General features: G+C 43.7%; 1 protein-coding gene across 2 annotated transcripts in view; it reads left to right on the forward strand.

Moving 5' to 3' along the window:
- Window positions 1-21,431, forward strand: part of LOC146752416 (cytosolic carboxypeptidase 4-like) — a 356,854-nt gene that overhangs the window by 254,559 nt on the left and 80,864 nt on the right. The window contains exon 7 of one of the 2 annotated variants that reach the window (XM_085531853.1): window positions 8,463-8,954. The exons of the other annotated variant lie outside the window; for it this stretch is intronic. Coding sequence (XP_085387979.1) covers window positions 8,463-8,466 — 4 coding nt within the window. The 3' untranslated portion in view covers window positions 8,467-8,954. Of the gene's footprint in view, window positions 1-8,462; window positions 8,955-21,431 lie in introns of those variants that run through there. 2 annotated transcript variants of the gene reach the window in all.

Genomic DNA, 21,431 nt, shown 5'->3' on the forward strand with positions numbered 1-21,431 from the left:
TCATACTGGGGAGTGGAGATGAGGGTGGAAAAGAAGGCATAGTTTATGGCTGTAATCTGTTCTTTGTATTGTAGAGTCTAACCTTCCTATCAGTATGAGACCTGGAAACGTGTCTATTGAAACCCTACTGAATGACACCTACCTGCAGCCTTTGCTAAAATGCAGGTAGGAAAGTGAAAGGAGATATCAGGTCCATGGACTATATAAAATGCAATCTAGAATTTATGCTGAGATAATTCAGTCCTCTGTAATCCATACCAGACTGATGAAATATTGACTTGTACTGTGAATGTGACCCAAGGCAACTGAAGACTTTACTGTGCTTTGGATCAGAACAGTTAAGAATGCAGAGTGCACATTCAGTCAACAAAACATTCCATCTTTGTGCTTTTAATACAGCAAAATGCTTTCCTGCTTCTTTTGTTTCCTTCCTTCAGTCACAACAAAGGAGTGTTATAAGTGGCCCCAGAGAAACAAAGCCTGGAATAGAAAAGGGATTTAGAGAGAAGAGATCAGATGAAATTGGTAAGAGAAAGAATTCCCAATACGATGTTCCCAGCTCAGCCTTCTGAAGGGAAGCCCTGTGCTCCTGATCTGTTATGATTCACTTGGCAGCTCTGCCCAGATGGCCTCTCCCCTTCATCTATACCTCTATAAACTAAGACCCAGCGATAACAGCCCTGCCAAACCTGGTTGCTGCTGATAAAATGTACACAGCTTTCAGTAATCTATTTGTTCCTAACGGCTCATCAATGAAAGCTCATTCTAATTCTGTTCATTTTGATCTTCTCTGGAGTTTCTGTGAGGAGGAGTGAGGTTGCAAGGAGTGACCTGTAATCCTCCTAGGTTTAACAGTACCATAGGCAAGTTTTATTCAAGCTTTCATTTTATACTGCCTGATTCCATTGGTGCATATTGATACAGGATTATACTTTCTCATCTTTTTGTTTTCTGACCTTACAGTGATTTGGTTTTAAATACTGCTGTGTCCAATAGCGATTGATTTTCCAGTCTTGGGTATCTTACCAACACATCTCATTCCCAATCAAAGTTGTCCTGTGCTGTTCTAGCAGAAGTGTCCTCTAAATGTCCTGTTACTCCTTTGCCTTTTCTCTGCCAGTTAATGTTGGAATTATTGTTCCTACATATTAGTTGTGGTTGCATAAAATTAATGAAGCTAATGGCTGGCGGTGACCTCCACCAGCCATCTTTTTTCTTCAACTTAGCTGCATCATTTCTGATAGGTTAGTCTAAGTTTTCTGTAGAGATCTCTAATATTGGGATTACCAGACTCTGTAAGTAATCTGTTCCAGCTCATACAACTCTCATGTTTAGAACTGTCTGTCTGTCTTAAGTCCTATCTTGCCATAGGAAGTCCTTGCCATATATATTCTTTGTCTTACCTAGACTAGCCATAGGAAGAAGCTTATTTGCTTTTCAGTGATGTCCTCTGGACCTTTTTCAGTTGTGCCAAGTCTCCCTGTGAATTTCTTCCTGAGTCTGGAAACAGAATTCTAACAGAGAGATTAACAGTGCAGAGAGAACAGATTAATTTGTGTGTCCTGCCAGCGTACAGGTTTTTTTTAATACCCAGCCAGAATTGTATCTGCACTTTGGTACATGAGTGGCTGGCTCACATGCAGCTTGCAGTCTTCAGCAGTGCAGAATGTTGTCGTTTTCCAGTAGAAATGCTACCTTGTCATTGCTCCTCGTTCATGTGTCTGTAGCATTGATTATTCCTGCCTGACTGTAGTAGCTTGTAGTTGACCCTATTGAATTGCAGTTGTTTACTTCAGGCTGCTTTTCCAGTTTGTCAAAATGATTTTGAATTCCAATGCAAACTTGTCTTACATTGGTTTCATCCACAAATCAAATTAACATACTTTCTATTTCATCTAAATCTTTAATAAAAATATTGGATTGTACCAATTCTGTGACCAGGTCCTGCAGAAGATCATTTAGAACAGCTATGCATTTTGACAGCGAGACTGAGAGCTACTTTCAGAGTACTTTTTCTAAGCAATTTTTATAAGAGCTGCTCTGAAAGTAAAGCCTCCTATTTTATTATGTTGGTTGAGGATGTCAGAGGCAGATGTTGGTGGTATGGCAGTAGAGTTTGAACCTTCCCACCAGGATCCCCTTCTGTTTTGTTGCTGTGTGATAAGTGGCAGCAGAGGCAAAATAGCGTCTGTCATGGAAGTGCACATGAAGCAAAGGAATGGAACTGAATTTCTCTGTGCAGAAAAAATGGCATCCATTGACGTTTGCTGGACATGTACAGTGACCAATCAGTGGATGTGAGTACAGTGAGGCAGTGAATGGTACGTTTCAGCACTGGTGACAGTGATGTGAAAGACAAGCTGTGTTCCAGATGGCCATGCAGATTTTTTAAGTGCGACCTGCAGGCTCTTGTTCACTGCTGGTGAAAATGCATAGCTAATGCTAGCATCTGAGTTGAGAAATAGGGTTTAGTAGCTGAGAATTTACTCTATCAAGCAGTGTTATTGTGCTCTTTGTATCTACTGTGATGTCCGTGGAAATAAATAGGAGGCATTATTTTTGGAGCAACCTACAGATGTTCATCCTTCTATAGCTCATCTAAACCATGCTGCTTATCTGGCCTGAGAATTTAGTAAAGTTTTGGAAACTCTCTTGGCATCTCGTCCACTCTGTGTTGCTCTGACACCTTCTCACAGGGGTAAATTAGAATCATTAATAGTAATTTGTTCCTGACAAAGGTGTGTTGAATGATACCTATCTCTTCTAAGTTGTTCTAAACTGTTTCTTTCTTCTGAGGACCTGGAGTTAAGCTGACAGGTCTATCATTTTTCATCATCTCCCCCCCTTTTTTTTTTCCTCTCTTCAAAAGAAGTCTGTACATTGTATCAGTTATCTGGTTCATCACCAGGCTTTCCTAAGTTCTAAAAACATAATCGTTAACAGCTTTGAGATTGATTGAGTCAGTCCCTTAGAAATGCAGTAGGAATATAGCAGATTCAGCTCATTCGGAGAGATCTAAGCTATGTATCTTCTCTACCCTATTACTTTTGTATTCTAGGCCTTTTTTTTTTTTTTTTTACTTCTTTGTTAGTTCTTAACAACCTTAATTCATCACAGTTGACCTTTTTATGAAAACTGATGCAAAATCTCTCCTCACAACCTTATCAATAGGATTTGCTTCTCTGATGAGGAGCAAACTAGGACTTATTATGCAGCTTTTTGCTACTAATAAATTGAAAGAATTGCATCCTTTTCTGTGTGATATTTTTGCCAGACTCGTCTCACTTTGTGCCTTCATTTCTCCACCTTTATTCCTAGTTGTTCTTTCTGTACATTTGTACTCATTCATATTAATCTATTTAAATCTTTTTCTGCGTATTGATGACTGCGTTTACAGTCATCAAAGAGCTTGTGATATGATCGGGTTGGTCTCCTAACCCTTTGGATATATTTATTTGTAGTAACAGAATTAGTGTTTATATTCTTTATATATATATATTGACAGTTCTTAAGTCTCTTAGAAGAAAATTCTTAAGGATTCTTATTCATAAACCCACCCACCCCAATCTCCATTGAGTTGTGTGGAAGATTTTCATAAGGCCTTGCCCACTTGAACTTATGTTTTTGCATAAGTTTTGATGGAGCTCTTCCATGGCATCACTTTTACTGGGGCCAAAATGGTTCTGAAATGTGTGTTGTCTTTCTCTTCCGACATTGCTTACAAGGAAAATACAAACTTGTTCTTTAATGCTAGCAAACTGCATGTCCTGTGCTGGGTTGACAGGGTCTTTAGAAGTAAGAAAAGCTGTTCGCTACCAGGGTTCACTGCTTCTAAAGGAAACAGAGTTCCTGCTAAGAGTCAGCTTTATGTGGAAATCATGCTTGTAGTCAAGCACATTACGACCACATTATTCTATCAAAATGTAGCTCAAACAAAAATTACGAATTTCATCACAGTTACGAAATGACAAGCAAAATCTTTTCTCATTTTTATCTAAAGACCTTGGCTTTATCTCTCAGCCTGCAAGTTCTGTTTCCCAAAGCATCATTTTCCTTTGAAGGTATTGACACTAGATTTTGATCGAATGAAGGTATTAAAAGTAGATTGGAGATAAATTCCAGGTTGAAGCCTTCATTCATCCCATCCCTACTGAAGCTGCTGACCTGAGCCCACCAGATACCTCAGGCACCAGCCTGGACTCAATGTCTCTGCAGTGCAGCCCAGCCCAAGCACAGCCCGAGTGCCCCGACAGCAGCACCACCATGCAGGCTCAGGTCAGCATCACCGAGGAGAAGCTGAGCATCTCGCAGGGGGGCACAGAATCAGGACACGAGTCCCAGGCTCCGGGCAACAGCACAGGCTCTGAGCAGCTCTCATGATTACAAGAGAGGATGAGTCCCATCTTTCCTCCAGACCTCACACCCCCTCCTTTCTCCTATTGAATAAAGGCACGCTCGTGCTCAATCAACGCCTTGACTGAATTCCAAGTTTTCATTCGCAGAGATTGGGATGAGTGCAAGAAACATAAAGGCAGCTCAGCTTACAACACTCTGGCTGTGGGGTTTGTGCGGCCGAGCTCTGGGTGTGTTCCCATTTTGCCTGACTTTGGGATGCCTGCAGCGAGAGCTCTGCTGCCGTTGTGTATGGCAGCAAATAGTCTCTAGCATCCTGGATGCTGCTCATGAAAACCCCAAGCTTCCTGGCTGTGGCTCTGTGATGCTTTTCAGGGCCTTTTGATGCTCTTTGTTGCCGTGGCTGCTCCCTAACACCTCTGTCCTCCCGCCGTGTCCATTCCTGGCTCCCACCTGTGAGCTGTCCCTGCAGATCATCTCCAGCCCTGCCATCATCGTGATGCGGCAGGAGGAGCTCACCCTGACCAACATCAGGCAGTGCTGCCTGCCTCTCTCACTCTCTAGACCAAGTGTAACTACGCTGTCATGGAGACAAATGCTTTCTGTCACATCCTCCATCCCCGCAGACATTTACCGGTAGGCGGCTCTTGCAGAAGAAGATTCAAGCAGCAGAACCTTTTGCTCAGCTACAGCACACAAATGCTACAAAAGCAGGAACAACCCGCAAGCTCTGGGTCTGTTTGTCTTGCACAGGCATGCACTAACTGCGTTTGATGGTACCCCCCATCCTTGATTTCCTTCCCTGCTCCTTGTCTGATGACGCTGCTGAGCCAGGAACAAGCTGCCCAGTGTGGCAGAGCATGGTGCAGAGCTGTGCTGGGACCTCCTCCCCTTCATCTGCTGCAGATCAGTGCCACACACGTGCCATCGAGATGCTCTGGCACAGGATGTGCCTCCAACCCAAAGCTCCTTCCCACCTCCCAAGGAAAAACAAAGCAACCCAAGCATCTCCAGCAAAGCTGCCCAGCAGACAGCAGGGAATGCAAACAGCTTCTGGCTGCTCCCCTACACTCCTGTCCTAAGTAATAGACCCCATGAGGACTGGCTGGGAAATCAGTGCATGACACATGTGAGTGTGCACAGGATTGTGCAAAGCAGTGGGGTTCCATGAGTTTGTGTGTGTGTGTATCTCTGCTGTTATGAAAGCATGGGAAGACTGCCTTACTGAGTCCCAGATAATTACTTATCCTCAAATGATTTTTCCTGGCCAAAGTTAGAGCCTCTCACAGGTAATCGAGACCAACAGGCTGTTGTTGCACAATCAACAGACACAATCTAGATGAATAGCTGAGGAAAATAAAGCATCATGCCAAGGGTACTAGATAAGTGAGCAGCTTGAGATCTGCACATTTATGTGATACTCATGGTCTTAGACAATATTTGCTTAGTGAGGTCACATAGAATGAAAGTAAAATAGAAGAAGTGCAATTGGTCTCAGTTCACACAGCTGGCTGGTTTGTCTCAGGCTAATCCTGAACTGCCTCAAGCGACTGCTTTGGTGCTCTACAGAACAGCAACTTCAGAGATCTCTTTCTATTACTAAGTGTTTGAAAGAGCAATTTGCTCTGTTAATTATCCATCATTTCTGTGCAGTCTGTTTTGTCAGACTTGTCTTTAGCTTCCAAGTTGTATGTGAAGAATTGTTTCCGTTGTAATGCACAATGTACTAAAAATTGAGAGATGAAAATGTGAAGAGTTTTTCCAGCTTTGATTTCATGTCTGGAATTTTGGAACCCACTACTTGCAGTTGTTAATCTGTCCAAACTGGTCTGGTTTGGAATGCCCTCATCCTTCTTGAATCGCTCTGCTGTTAAAGGCGGAGCAATTCCTACAAGTGCCATGGCCCCACTGTTGTTCTAATTCTTGTTTCTTTGTTTTCCACACGCTGCTTTTCAAGCCTCCTTTTTCTTTACAGTCAAAGTGAGAACTGCACTGTGAGGTGTCTGAACCTTGTTGTGCCTGTACATAAATAGAACAGCAGCAAAGCCAGACAGGTGACTGTGCTGACAGCTCTCGTAGCCAGTAACACGTAACTGTGCTAAATCCCTTGTGACGGCTTTGATTTCATTTTTGCCAGTGAAATCCTTGTAAAAGGAACTGCAGCAGTGTGATGAGCTAAGGTGAAGATGCTGGTTTTAGTAGTGCTCTAAGCTGAGTGGAAGGGCAATTGAATGAGGGTTATATGCTTTCTCTGGGACGATAAGGCTCTTTTTCCTGAGGGAAAGAGCCAGCTTTTCATGGGCTATATGTGGGCTTTGGCAAGGGCAGACAATCCAGTCTGTCAGGAAGCCATTTGAGGTGCTTCAGGTTTGTAAGCTTGTCTTTTAGTTTTTCAGGCGGATATTTGGAGCATGGGTGTAGTGCTGTATGCTCTGCTGTGTGGGTTTTCCCTTTGGATGATGACAATATGATGGCACTCTACAGGAGGATACCAGTGGGTATCAGTGGTGCTAGAATACACTGAGAAGGGAAATAGCTGAGCTTGACAAGAGGCCTTGCTTTTCGGATGGCAGAACATGCTGAGCTGTGAGTAGAAAGGCCTGTCTGCTGAATATTGTCCCTGTTTTTGCTGCTTTGTCTACCAGTATTTAGTGGAATTGGTTCTACGCTTGGTTGGCCTATGTGGCACTGTAGCCTAATTCTGTACCATGATAGCATACAGAATTTAAGGAGAAGTATTTTCTTGCCAATGGTCTGGATTTTTTGTATCTGGTTCTTCAACTGGCTGCTCCCTATACTATCTGTAGTAAAAATATAGACACATCATTTGATTTCCCTGAAATGAATGTTCCTAAATGCCAGCTCTTCTCATGTCTACAAAGATCAAAGTTCTGCATTTGCTATTAGAATTTCCTCTTCCAGAATCAGGAGGTAATGTAGGACCCCACAGATTGCCTTCAGAATCCAGCAGTTAGTTCTGTTTCCTTTCGGAGTGCATAACAACCTGAGCACATGAATTGAATGACGTGGCTTATTAGTCTGGTACAAACTCTGCTGTACACTGAAACTTGGTCCATTTGTAAGCAGGACTTTTTCCATCTCTGCAGGACAGCAGAAAACCCTTTGTGCTAATCATGATGCCAAGAAGCAGAATGCGGCAAATGGCAGATGATCCAACTGCTTCAGGTGTTCATTTCCTTAAAACTGAATAGTTTTGGACTGAGAGTTTGTAAGCAGAACGGAGCTCTTAAAGCTGTCAGAGATTATTTCTGCACTGTTCAATTCTATCTGCACAACATACACAGGATCTCAGAACTGCATTGCTTGAATTGGTGGAACTTGTTGAAGTGAACTGGGATGAGCAAGTTTTAGAACTTAGTCAGAGTGCTGTAAAAAATGGATAATCTCATGAGTATTAAGGTACAGGCTTGCTATTTCTGCACTGAATTTGTTTTTATTTTACATGGCTGTGATCTGAAAGTTGCTTGAAACGCAGGCACCTAGGCACTGTTGTGTAACTGAATTTCACACGATAGGTCCTGAAATATCCTGGAATCAAAAACTCTGACTTGTTTTAAGTCTGCTGCTTGAGTCTAATCAGGGTCATAGTGTCTGTGTGCAGTGTTTCTTTCCCTGTAATGCTCCACATCATTTCATTTTGGGAATATTGAAGGAAATGGACTATGTGCCATAACTGTTGTTAGAACAAAGTATGTCTGGTGTGATCTTATGCATAGGTTCTGTAACTGCTCTTCACAGCTCAGGTGTTTGACCTTCCTTTTGGTGAAGTGATGAAATACTGCTGGTTTCTATTTGTGCTTCTAGGCACCTTGAAGCTCTTAGGAATAGAACAATTGTCTCCAGTTCTTTTCAATGATATCAGTAACAACTCGAGTGTTGCTGCCCACTAGGTAGACCCAAAGAAGCAGATTACAGTGAAACAACACACGAGCTGGACCTGCACGAGGATCACTTTCAAGACAGTGGCTATGCTGCTTCAAGCCTACTTGCTTCTTCCTGCCGCCACTCTATTACCAAGTATCAACAACCTTTCATGATTCAACTTGCAAATGTTTGAAACTAACCCTTGTGTTTCTATGCCTTCCTAGGTGATTCGAGCCCTTGTCAACCCCAAAGATCCAAACCAAGCAGTGTCTTTCCATCAATGGAGAGTTCTTATTAAGCATGAATCGCTGCAATTCGGATGACAGCCTTCCACATGGTAACAGTGATGGACACAAGGGGCTCATCCACGTTCATGCTCTCATATCTCCTGGCTCTGCTGAAGATGCTGACCTGAGCCTGCCAGACACAGCAGTCACCTGCCTGGATTGTGACCCAGTGCCTTTGCAGTGCTGCCCATCCCAAGCACAGCCCGAGTGTCCCAGCAGCAGCACCACCATGCAGGAGCAGGGCAGCATCAGTGAGGTGAAGCTGAGCATCTTAGATGGGGACTTAGAGTCAGGCTGCCAGTCCCAGGCACCAGGCAGCAGCACCAGCTCTGAGCCACTCTCATCTTGACAAGAGGAGTCCCATCTTCACCCTTGACCTCTCAAGCCCTCCTGTCTTTTATTGAATAAAGTCACTCTCATGCTCAGTCATCGCCTCGACTGCATTCTGAGTCTTCAATCACAGGGATTGGGATGAATGCAACAAACAGCAAGGCAGCTCAGCTTGCAATGCTATGGCTGTGGGGTTCGTGCAGGCAGAGCTCTGGGTTCCCATTTTGCCTGGCTTTGGGATGTCTGCAGCAAGATCTCTACCATTTTGTATGGGAGCAAATAATCTCTAGCATCCAGGTTGCTGCTCATGATAATCCCAGTCTTCCTGGCTGTCACTTTGTGATACCTTTCAAAGCCTTTTGATACTCTTTGATGCCTTGGCTGCTCCCTAACACCTCTGTCCTCCTGCCATGTTGACTCACGTCTCCCACTTTTAAGCTGGCTTTGCAGATCATCTCCAGCCCTGTCATCATCACGCTGCAGCAGGAGGTGCCCACCTGGCCCAATGTCTGGCAGTACTGCTTGTTCTGCAGATGAGCAGCTGCCTCCTCATCTCTTCAGCTACAGTAGTTTTTCTCAGGGCAGTTAGATGCAGTCATGCTCCTCTGGATTTGGTGTGTTAAATCCATGCTGCATGGCAGCAGTCAGTGCAATACAAAGGTGTTCTGTGTGCCACAGCATTTCTCCAGGGGCTGCCAAAGGTAGAAGCACAACACAGCACCATCCTTCTGACAGTAATGTCTGTGAGTGTTAGACATGTGAGCACTGCATCATCCCCAGCGTGTCAGTGCTTTTCCACACCAACCTGACTCTCACACTCTGCACTGAATGTAACTCTGCTCTTGTGGAGACAAATGCTTTCTGTCACATCCTCCATCCCTGCAACCATTTGCCGGTAGGCAGCTCTTGCAGAAGAATCAAGCAGCAGAACCTTGTGCTCACCCTACAGCATGCAAATGCTATGAAAGCAGAAATAACCTGGCATGCTCTGGGTCTGCAAGGCTGCACAGATGGGAGAGGTAGATTGTGTTTTTGCAGTGGAAGTTTCCAGTATTTTCAGTACATAGTGTAGGCCCTAACTGAATGTATAACCCTCTTGTAAAACAGCTGTATAAGTAGTTTTTCCACCAAGAAAGTTGCTGAACAGAATTAAGTTCAGACTGGGGGCATTCTGACATGGGGAGAATTGAGACAAGCACAAGATAAATACAGGGTGGGTAGAGCCCAGCACAGGACAGAATGAATGTACTGACTTTTGGAAACATTGCCCTTCTCTGTCCGCAGAAACGTACAAGGCAGACCTAAAAACAAGAGGTTGGTAATTGACCTTCTATGGAAATGAATCCTAGCCACAGTCTCGAGGAGTCTGTGAGCCTGAGATGCTCAACCAATGAGAGCCATGAGAGCATCACCTGCATTGGGTTTAGGGCACAGAACAGAATTGATTTCACTGACTGGTGTGCAGTTTCTCCCTTGCCAATAGGGGATGTGTGCGCAGTATTGCAATAATGAATAAGCACTGCTGCTATCGCTGCCATCTTTGCCTAACTAGAAATCTTTGACTTTGAGAGTTTCTCACACAAGGGGAGAGGGTAAGAAAGTAAAGAGGCACAGAAAACTAAGGGAAACTGCTCTTCTTTATCTTATCTATAAAAATTGATACGATGCTGTTGTGCATTTTTTTTAATTTTATTTTTAATTTTTTGCTAATGTCAGTTAGATTGTTTTAAAATATCCACACACCAAAATCTGACTACCAAGCAAATGTAATGAAAATGAAATGAAGGTGAGTTAGTGGAAAGCACAAGGCCATATTATATTAGGCTCCAGCAAATTTACAGGCACTCACTGCACGAAGAGTTAGGTCTGAGTTGCACATTATATGATTCCCACAAAGATTAAGGAAATCTGAAGCTTTCAATATATTTTTTTAATTCTTTTTTCATTTCATTTTTAAACACCTGACCCAGACCCCAACCCTCACAGGAGCTGTAAAGATAACAGCAATAACCCGCAATGTAACTCTAATCCTAACCCTTACCCTGATTCTAAAATCGTCCCTAACTCCAAATGCAACAACAAAAATGATGCTAGAAGTTTGTAGCAAAAGGAACCTTAACCCTGATCATAATCCAAAAAAAAAATCATTATGGTAACAATAATCTTTACCTTAAGAGTAATATTAATCAGAGCCCAGATGATGCCTGCATCCAATCAGAAGCATGCTTTGCATTATTTAAGAGTTGTATTTTTTCCAATGAACTCTCTCTATTATCACGTTTATAAAGTAACAGAGTCTGTTCTTTTTCTCCTGACACTGTGCCTTACTCCTGACATCCCCTGGAAATGACCCAGATAGGGCACCATCAAAGTAATGCTAATAGTAATGTCAATCCTAAGGGTATCTCTAGCCTCAGTGTTAATGGGACGCTAACAACAATCCCAACAGCCTTAAACATTCTGGTGGTGTGAAAGAGGTGCTGCCTTGCACATGCTGGGCAGTCCCATTGCCTGTTAAATGCAGGCGGCAGCATAGAAACATGATGCCCGTGGTCAGAATGCCCTGTGGCAGATCCTGGCACCGGAGAACTGACCGGAGAACCATGAGAGAACTGACAACAAATCACGCGACATCAGAACCGACCCAGTGGTTATTTACAAGCCTTGGGAGACCCAGACAGGATCTCAGAGTGGTGAATGTAGGTACAGAAGTTGTTACTACTCTGTTTTCTTCTAAAAGAAGTGTTTTTTTTTCATCTCAGAAGTTGGGGGGGGGGGGGGGGGGCGGGAAAGGGATATCAATTTAATTACTCATTAATTTATTGACAGACATTCACGTTTGCTACGTTTGGAGAAGTTTTTTTTTGTTTGCTGTGGTTTGATTTTTTTTTTTTCTTTTTTTTTTCCCCCTTCCCTCCTCTTCCATCTTTGTGTTCTTCCCCTATAATCAAAAGAACGGATCCCCAGGGTCTGTCCCGCAGACGTTCTTTCCGTGGTCTCTGCTGCCACCTGCTGGCCAATAAGCGGAACTGCCACTGTTGGGCGTTTGGTGCCGCAGGAAGCACAACGCAGATCTGAGTTCTGACCGGTCTACGCAGCAAATCCGCCAGTCTTTATTGCGATAAGCCCTCCAGACAAGAGCATAAAGTCTTTGCCTGAGGGCAGGGTTAGTAGTAATGGATGTCAGTTTTGAAATTTCCAGTCCATTCACCACAGCGCTTTCTGCCTCCATGTCCCATAACCAGAGCAGCTATGCTGGCATGCTCTCTTGGTTTCTGTCTAAACCACTGTACTATATCCATCAGTTCAGCTGCTGTATTATGGGCAGCAGGGTTTGGGGGGTGGACACTGGTCAGGGCACTCCCACCAGCCTATCCTGCATTTTTTTTTTTTTTTTTTTTTCATTTTTGGGTTACAATCAGTCAGATCTCAAATAGATGTAGTCCAAATGGAACCTCAAAATCTGACCTTTTAGTGCCTTCATTTACAGAGTCCATTTTATACAGTTTCCCTTGTACAGGGCCCCCATGGTCCTCCAGACAGTTGTTACTGATCTTCCATAGGAGAATGATTGAATTAGGTTTTTTCCCATCAAAACTGCCACCTGTCTTTCCAATTTTTCAACACTATCATTCAATAGCTGATTTGCATCAGCCTGAGCCTCTTCAGTTATGTTCAGACAGTTCAAGGCCATTAAAAGTGGCCATGCCACCATGAACGCAGCTAACTGTCATTCTCAAGTTGTAAGTATGTCTTTGCTAAGACCATGGAAATACTCAGTCAGGTGGGCCAGGGACTCATGGACCCTCCCTCCGTCCCACACAGGGCCCCATTTTTCAGTGACAGAAGCAGTGCTGCATTTTGAGGATCCTAGGAATCCCAGGACATGCCCTGACAAAAGGTCATTCAAAGGGGTAGTCTTTCCCCATCCAAACAACTCCATGATATTCACAGAATCACAGAATTGTAGGGGTTGGAAGGGACCTCCAGAGACCACTGAGTCCAGTCCCCCTGCCAAAGCAGGTTCCCTACACCACAAAAGAGGTACGAAGATGTAGATCTGAGTTGCACATTATATGATTCCCACAAAGATTAAGGAAATCTGAAGCTTTCAATATATTTTTTTAATTCTTTTTTCATTTCATTTTTTAAACACCTGACCCAGACCCCAACCCTCACAGGAGCTGTAAAGATAACAGCATTAACCTGCAATGTAACTCTAATCCTAACCCTTACCCTGATTCTACAGGGGACTGTCTGAAACGGACATCAATTCAGTTACTCATTTATTTATTGACAGACATTCACGTTTGCTACGTTTGGAGAAGTTTTTATTTGTTTGCTGTGGTTTGGTTTTTTCTTTTTTTCTTTTTTTTTTCCCCCTTCCCTCCTCTTCCATCTTTGTGTTCTTCCCCTATAATCAAAAGAGAACGGATCCCCAGGGTCTGTCCCGCAGACGTTCTTTCCGTGGTCTCTGCTGCCACCTGCTGGCCAATACACGGAACTGCCACTGTTGGGCGTTTGGTGCCGCAGGAAGCACAACGCAGATCTGAGTTCTGACCGGTCTACGCAGCAAATCCGCCAATCTTTATTGTGATAAGCCCTCCACATGGCATTGCGCATGCACTCGAACACGCAACAGGCATAGATTTCTCCAAACTCCGTGAGGAGCAGGCAAGCAGAACAACTGAGCGCACCACTGCTTGTGATTGGGCCACCCCCATCATAGAGATGTGTGTTAGATCTTTTACCCACCCCTGGACTGGCCTTGTTGTTTAACGATAACCTCTGAAATCTGAGCTACTGGTTCTACCACCTGTAGTGTAGAATAGGTAGCCAATAAATGCTTTTCAACTGTGATGTATCTTTATTCTGCTCCATGCCAAACCTGTGGCCAAAACCTCATAGGGGTTCACAAAGAACTCTGGCTCTGCCAGAGCCCCCATCCAGACCCTTCTTGAGTTACATTCACATCTAGTTTGGCTGAAAAGGTTGGACTATAAATACTCAGTGCTTGGGCCTGTTTAACAGATATTTTTTCCTGATTATGCTGTCCATCGATCTTTTTAAACTGAACTCCTGCTCTAATCTGGTCTTTAAACATTTGTTGTCTCAAGACCCTAATGGGTCCAGACTGGATTACCTTAGGGGCTGGACGCCTAAGTCATGGCAGCAGATGGTTCTCTGCCTTTCTCAGACCTTTCCACCACCATTCAGAGCCTGCATCTGGCCATAGGCACTCTTGTCTCCCCATCAATTGGGCAGCCTGTTGTATTACAGCACCTGAGGGCCACTGGGGGGTTCAGTATGGATAACATAGACCCATCCTGATGTAAAGGTGATGGCTGTAGGATGAGATCCCTCGTTCCTGATGAAAAATTTATTGACTGGGCTCTCAAAATCATCTTCATAGATTGCCTCTTTCATGCCTAATTCTCTAATATAATTTTGTTAGTCCTCCATAGAGGACCACAGGCTGATATTTAATGGTATGTCATTCTTATTTGGCCATGTTATATGACACACAGCCATAAATCATTCACTGATCAAATGGCTATCCTCATTATGTTGGACAGAGCATACAGTCTTTGCCTGAGGGCAGGGTGAGTAGTAATGGATGTCAGTTTTGAAATTTCCAGTCCATTCACCACAGCGCTTTCTGCCTCCATGTCCCATAACCAGAGCAGCTATGCTGGCATGCTCTCTTGGTTTCTGTCTAAACCACTGTACTATATCCATCAGTTCAGCTGCTGTATTATGGGCAGCAGGGTTTGGGGGGTTGGATACTGGTCAGGGCACTCCCACCAGCCTATCCTGCATTTTTTTTTTTTTTTTTTTCCATTTTTGGGTTACAATCAGTCAGATCTCAAATAGATCTAGTCCAAATGGAACCTCAAAATCTGACCTTTTAGTGCCTTCATTTACAGAGTCCATTTTATACAGATTCCCTTGTACAGGGTCCCCATGGTCTTCCAGAGAGATGTTCCTGATCTTCCATAGGAGAATGATTGAATTAGTTTTTTTCCCCATCAAAACTGCCACCTGTCTTTCCAGTTTTTCAACACTATCATTCAATAGCTGATTTGCATCAGCCTGAGCCTCTTCAGTTATGTTCAGACAGTTCAAGGCCATTAAAAGTGGCCATGCCACCATGAACACAGCTAACTGTCATTCTCAAGTTGTAAGTATGTCTTTGCTAAGACCATGGAAATACTCAGTCAGGTGGGCCAGGGACTCATGGACCCTCCCTCCGTCCCACACAGGGCCCCATTTTTCAGTGACAGAAGCAGTGCTGCATTTTGAGGATCCTAGGAATCCCAGGACATGCCCTGACAAAAGGTCATTCAAAGGGGTAGTCTTTCCCCATCCAAACAACTCCATGATATTCACAGAATCACAGAATTGTAGGGGTTGGAAGGGACCTCCAGAGACCACTGAGTCCAGCCCCCTGCCAAAGCAGGTTCCCTACACCACGTTGCACAGCTCAGCATCCAGGCAGGTCTTGAATATCTCCAGAGAAGGAGATTCCACAACCACCCTGGGCAGCCTGTTCCAGTGCTCTGTCACTCTCACCGTAAAGAAGTTATTGCACACATTAGTGCAGAATTTCCTATGGTGCAGTTTCTGTCTGTTTCCCCTTGTCCCGTCTCCACACACTGCTGAAAAGAGTCTGGCCTCAACACTTTGCCCCCCACACCTCAAATATTTATAGAACCTGGATCCTGTCCCCTCTCAGCCTTCTTTTCTCAAGGCTAAACAGACCCAGTTCCCTCAGTCTCTCCTCATTGGGGAGATGCTCCAGGCCCTTCACCATCTTAGTGGCCCTCTGCTGGACTCTTTCTAAGAGATCCCTGTCTTTTTTTTACTGGGGAGCCCAGAACTGGACACAATATTCCAGATGAGGCCTCACCAGGGCAGAGTAGAGGGGGAGGATCACCTCCTTCGACCTGCTGGACACGCTCTTTTTAATGCACCCCAGGATGCCATTGGCTTTTTTGGCTACAAGGGCACACTGCTGGCTCATGGTTAATCTGTCGTCCACCAGGACGCCCAGGTCCCTCTCAGCAGAGCTCCTCCCCAGCAGCTCTTCCCCCAGCCTGTACCGGTGCATGCAATTATTTCTCCCTAGGTGCAAGACTCTACACTTGCTTTTGTTAAACCTCATCCGGTTTCTTACTGCCCGGCTCTCCAGCCTGTCCAGGTCTCGCTGAATGGTAGCATCAGCCTTCAGGTGTGTCAGCCAATCCTCCCAACTTTGTGTCATCAGCAAACTTGCTGAGGGTGGTCATTGATGAAGATGTTGAACAAGACCGGACCCAGCACAGACCCCTGGGGGACGTCGCTAGTTACAGCCCTGCAGCCAGACACTGCACCGCCAACGACAACCCTCTGCACTCTGCCAGTCAGCCAATTCTCGACCCACTTCACTGTCCACTCATCTATCCCATACTTCCTCAACTCTGGTATAAGTATGTCATGGGAGACTGTATCAGTTATAGAGGTTATAGAGTTCAATTCCTGTAGTCAATTTGGCGGCCCAGGTGGGACCAGCTCTGTTCGCTGCAGGACCAGCTGAGAGGGAGACACTTTAGGCGCACCCTGAGATTTCTCTGAAGGACTCCCTTCCTCACCTGATCACTGCAGGGACAGACAAGGACCACCCATAGGTGGACCAGGTATGTGTATGGTAAGTGGAGCCCATATGTCTTGAGGAGACATCCTACACAGTTTACAGCCATACGTGCTGCTCCCAGGGAGGTGAGCTCATGGCTTTGGTTGCCAGCTGGGGTAGGAAGACTCCTTGGGTGAGTTCCTATGAAAGGGAACTGTATGTCATATGAATGGAAACAAGAACAAATACTCTCTCCCAGGTAGTTGACAATAGGAGGGGCCTAGGTTGGTCTCTCCTACAGGTATGGGATATAGTGGATAGCCTGTCAAATGGTAGCCTGGGTTCTCCAAGTTGTAATCACGGGGCTTATAGGTTGTATGTTCAATATTATCATCTGCTTTAAGTGTTTGGTACCGTGTGTCAAGCCGACTCTGGGAAAAACATTAACGTTTGCAACTGGTCGACCAGAGTATGAGTGTTATTAAGATTCCAGCTAGAAAACGTTGTCAGCATTGTGTAGTATGAATAAACCATGGTTTTTGATCTAAATGTCAGAGTGAGTGTGGTGTGAGTGAGACACAGAACAGCTGCAGGGTGAGTGCCGAGTCCCGATCCATGTTTCCTTCCTCCTGTGAGGGAAATGGCCAGACACGGACAAAGTGAAAGACTGTGTTGTGTGTCCACTCATATGTACTTTCTGCTTGTATGTAAGAAGACAGGAGTTTGTACTCTGTAGATTAGTAAGATTGTCCTGAGGAGAGGTGTACATTCCACCTGACCAATGAATGTCAACCCATTTATGTAATACTATGTACTGCTTGCGAGGAAGTGTGTGAGGGAGGTGGTTCAATCAGTGCTGGTTCTGTGGCACAGTGTTTATAACTGAAGAATACAGACTGTATTAAGGGAGTTTATGTGAACTGAAGAACTGTACTGTTTGACAAACTGTTTTGATGGTATAAGAAAGTGTAATTGTTAATGATGTTTGCCTTTTGGTACCATGGCAATCACCTAACAGACTATAACTAGTGATTGAAGGGAAAATGAAGGAAAAAGGGTTGATGGATAGGATGGCAGAAAGTCCTTAAATACACTGTCGGTCAGGTTGCACCTTCAGGAAATAAAAATGCAGAGAGGCTTTTATTGTAAAAGTGAGGCTGTAGGGATAATATAACAGAAACTATCAGTGCCTTGATTTGTTTCCTTTGTACTTGCTGTGCTGGAGTCATTTCTGAAAAAAAAAAAATGATGTCTTTTATTTTTATAGCATTCCCTTCCCTTGTAGCCTGGTGTAAAAGGTGCAGCCAACACCAAGGTCATCCCTTCCCCTTCTTGACCAGCAGGAGACAGGGTAGACTGTAACAAGATTAGTGTCTCAGCTGCTCTGTCATTTTGTAGTGTTGCAGGTCACCCCATCGGAGCTGGGGAATTTGTATTGCGGCAGAGTAGGAGTGTGTTTGGTAGAGCAGGCGTTGAAGGCCGTTCTTGAAACGCAGTCCTGTAAATCCTGGCCTCTGGCAGCCCAAGCTGTTTAGTTATGTTTTATGAATCAGGTCATATCGTGTCTGTCACAGCTTCCAGATGCCGAACTCCTTCTGTGACAGCTTTGTCAAGTGTTTTGAAAGGGCAAAAAAAAAAAAAACAGCTCGAGGGTCACCGTGGAGGGTAATGCAACGTGCAGGAATTGTTTTTCACAAAGAGCGACTGGCCAGGGGCAAAAGAAGAGTGAGAAATATGAAGAAAGAGGGGGCCTCGGTGGCTGTGGTGCCCTCACTATCCATCATCTCCCGTGTTTAGCACTAACAGACTGTGAATGAGCAATCCACGTAGTGACGTGGAGTCTCTGTACTAACATAGGTGGCGGGCCTGCAAGCAATGCAGAATGTGGATAGACTTGAAACAGCATCCCTGCTCTTAAGTGGTGACTTGCTGCTTAATTTCCTTTACATCTTCCCCTTGCAATCAGAACGCTCTCTGGGCCCACCTTCAAGCTTGTCAAGTGTCTTTCCCACCAGTTGGGATATTACTTGCAATGCAGATACTGTGACCTTATTTGTTAGCTTGTCAAGATATAACTTGAAATTGGGCTCAGCTAAGATACAATAATTGCTGTTTGCACAGGGGGTGATGCTGGCGAGATGCTCCCCATGAGGCCATCTGCTAACCTGTCTCAAATGTAATTTAATAGAAGTCAAATAAAATAAATCAAATTAAAGCATGCAGCTAATGCATGCAAGCTCTGAAATGAATTTGGATTACAAGCAGGCAGTGAGACTAAATAGTTGGTTTCTTCATCCATGAAGAAGGCATGCTGGATAAGACAGTAAACAGAAATAATTGAAGGAGACTCTCAGATTTTGAGGTTGATGGGATATTAGATGACAGGGAGAGATTACTGATATAAGAAGGTTTTTGTTACTAGTATATTCTTGTAGTTAGAAATCGTGAGTTAGAAGTCTTTACAAACAATGTGTTGATGTGCGAAGCTTTGTTAGATGTAGCAGGAAGATAAATCATCTTTGCAGTGCTTGCTGTTAGCTTGTCACGACTGTGATTTACAGGGATTTTCTTTTATTTAAATAAGTGTTTCCTTTAAAAGCATTCCGATAGTTTACAGAGCGGAAGATGAAGTGGCAGCGAATGCTCTGAAATAGAACTGTTTCATTGCAAGTGCTTCATTTTAAGTAAGGATTTGTTCAGACTGTGAAGAATGGCTGAGCTGCAGTGGAAGGATTCCTTGGCAACATAAATTGGAAGAGTTCTGCTAGGAAAATGTTGGGTTGAATATACAAGGAGGCACCAGAATTGGAGAAACATATCAGGCAGTATCAGCTTCACAAACATATAGTGTAAGTCTGCATTGTTTGTAGTAGGCATCAGAAATTCAAACTGATCAGCAGCCATCATTCATGCTGTTAAATTATTTGACAAAAAAGAACCTTCTGGAGATTGTATTCAAAACAGAATATCACTTATGAAGATAGGAATTAAAGAACAAACTGATCTCTTGTGTGAAAACTCCCACTTTAATGATACATAGTGTGTTATTAAGGAAAAGCAATTGGGTGCTGGACATTGTGTTCACTTCTGTTAGTTTTCCTTCTGGAGCTGATAAGACTGTTTCACAACCTGACTCCTTTATTCAGGTATACCTTTATTCCATGCTTTGTAGCAACTTCTGGGGCAAAAAATTATATATATATATATATATATTTCATTTGTCCAACCTTCCTACTAGTAGACCTAAGAGGAGACAGTTTTCCTCTGCCCAGTAGTCTTCCTGGCTTGATGTTCCACTCCCAATAGTGATTGATGTAGAAAGGTGTGATTCATCAGAAATCTCTTCACTGAATGGAAGATCTTCCTGATCTCATGGTGGCTGCACAGTGTCTTGGCATACACACACTGGTTGAAATTTCCTCATGCTATCTACTTAATTGCAATGGCGAATCTTGCTTTATCTATCTTTCTGCCAAGTATGCTGAGATTCTGATTATGCCATAGGATCTCAGTTGCCTGATCATCTTGATGATATGTAAGTATTGCTTAGTTCTGAGCTTGCCTGTGAGCTCCAAGGTTCATCCGTGTTCTCTTGGAAAACTGATGTTCTGTCCATGATCTAAACAGCTACTGAGGAGCCTTTGATTTGAGGGTTTGAACACAAGCTGTTAAAACACTGCAGTGTTTCCAAGTCGCTCTTTAGCCAGGGGAATACAGATTAGGAGCAGCCACTAACATTGAATTGACAGTTCTCCTAAACACTTTTTTTTTTTTACGTGCGTGATCAAGTTCCATTAATCATGTTTTAGACACAAACACTGGCTCATTCCACTTAATTCTTTATCAAGACAACACTGTATATCTAGAAGTAAGCTTGTCCAGGCTGAAGGATACATCAGTCCTCACCATTGGAGGGTGGGCAGCAGGACTCCCTGAAAGACCTTCTACGTTATTCCCCTACTTTCAATTTCTTACTCAATTCTCTGAGTTCATCTGAGCTCCTGCTGTCAAGATAAGATTAATTGTTATGAACTGGGAGACAGTTCTTGCTTATTAGTCTCTTTATATGGGAAGAGAGAATTGCTTTTGGGATATTCTACAATATGGGGTAGGTAGACTTGGACAGCAGTGATTCCCCAATTGAGGTCCTTTATTGAGAAGCTCTTGGTGAAATGAAGTGTTAGAAGGTGTATTTTCTAGACTTTGTTTTCTTTCCTTTTTCTCTTTTCCTATGAGTTTTTTAGGTGTAACAAGACACACAAGTTCATACTCTCCCAGCTTGCTAACTGAGGAGAAATGCAGGATAATATTTTAAGAAACATTCCCTGTCAGAATATTTCTAGAGCGGTGGAGTGATAAATATCAAATCAACTGAAGACCAAGAATTTAATTTTTCCCATCTGAGCCAATCTACGATGCTTTTTATCTTGACAAAAAATTGATATTTTATCCCTTTGATAATGGGAGGCTCTGATTTCACTTCCTTTTAATATATCTCATTTCTTATGAGCCATTCCCTGAGGAAGACCTCAAGTCAGAGGCAGAGATGGATCTGTACCTCTTAAAGACACAACCCATGTTTAAGAATGAGCACTGCTTTATGCTGCTGGTGGGATTAGGTGGGTTTAAATTCTTCTCTTTACTACAGAATGTGTCTCACGTAGAGCAGAAGAGCTCGAGGGACTACACAACACAGCTTGTTTCCCTGTTAAATTTGGCTGGTAGTCCCAATGGTGAAAGAAATAGTGACAGGTGCTCTGTTTTCCACGCCCATCGTAGGGCCAACAGGTATCATTTCATGTCCCACGCTGATCTTAGCTTCATGGAGTAAAGAAACACTGGGCAAAACATTGAATCATTTGCACACCGTTCCTCACCTGCTCAGATTCCCACAAGGTGCTTTTCCAGAAAAAAATAAGGGCTTCAGGGGTAGATCCATAGGAATGAGTAAGAAAACAAATGCC

This window comes from Coturnix japonica, unplaced genomic scaffold (assembly GCF_054131305.1).
Source record: "Coturnix japonica strain WE unplaced genomic scaffold, WE-NBRP24 Scf045, whole genome shotgun sequence".
In the NCBI taxonomy this organism is placed as follows: Eukaryota; Metazoa; Chordata; class Aves; order Galliformes; family Phasianidae; genus Coturnix; species Coturnix japonica.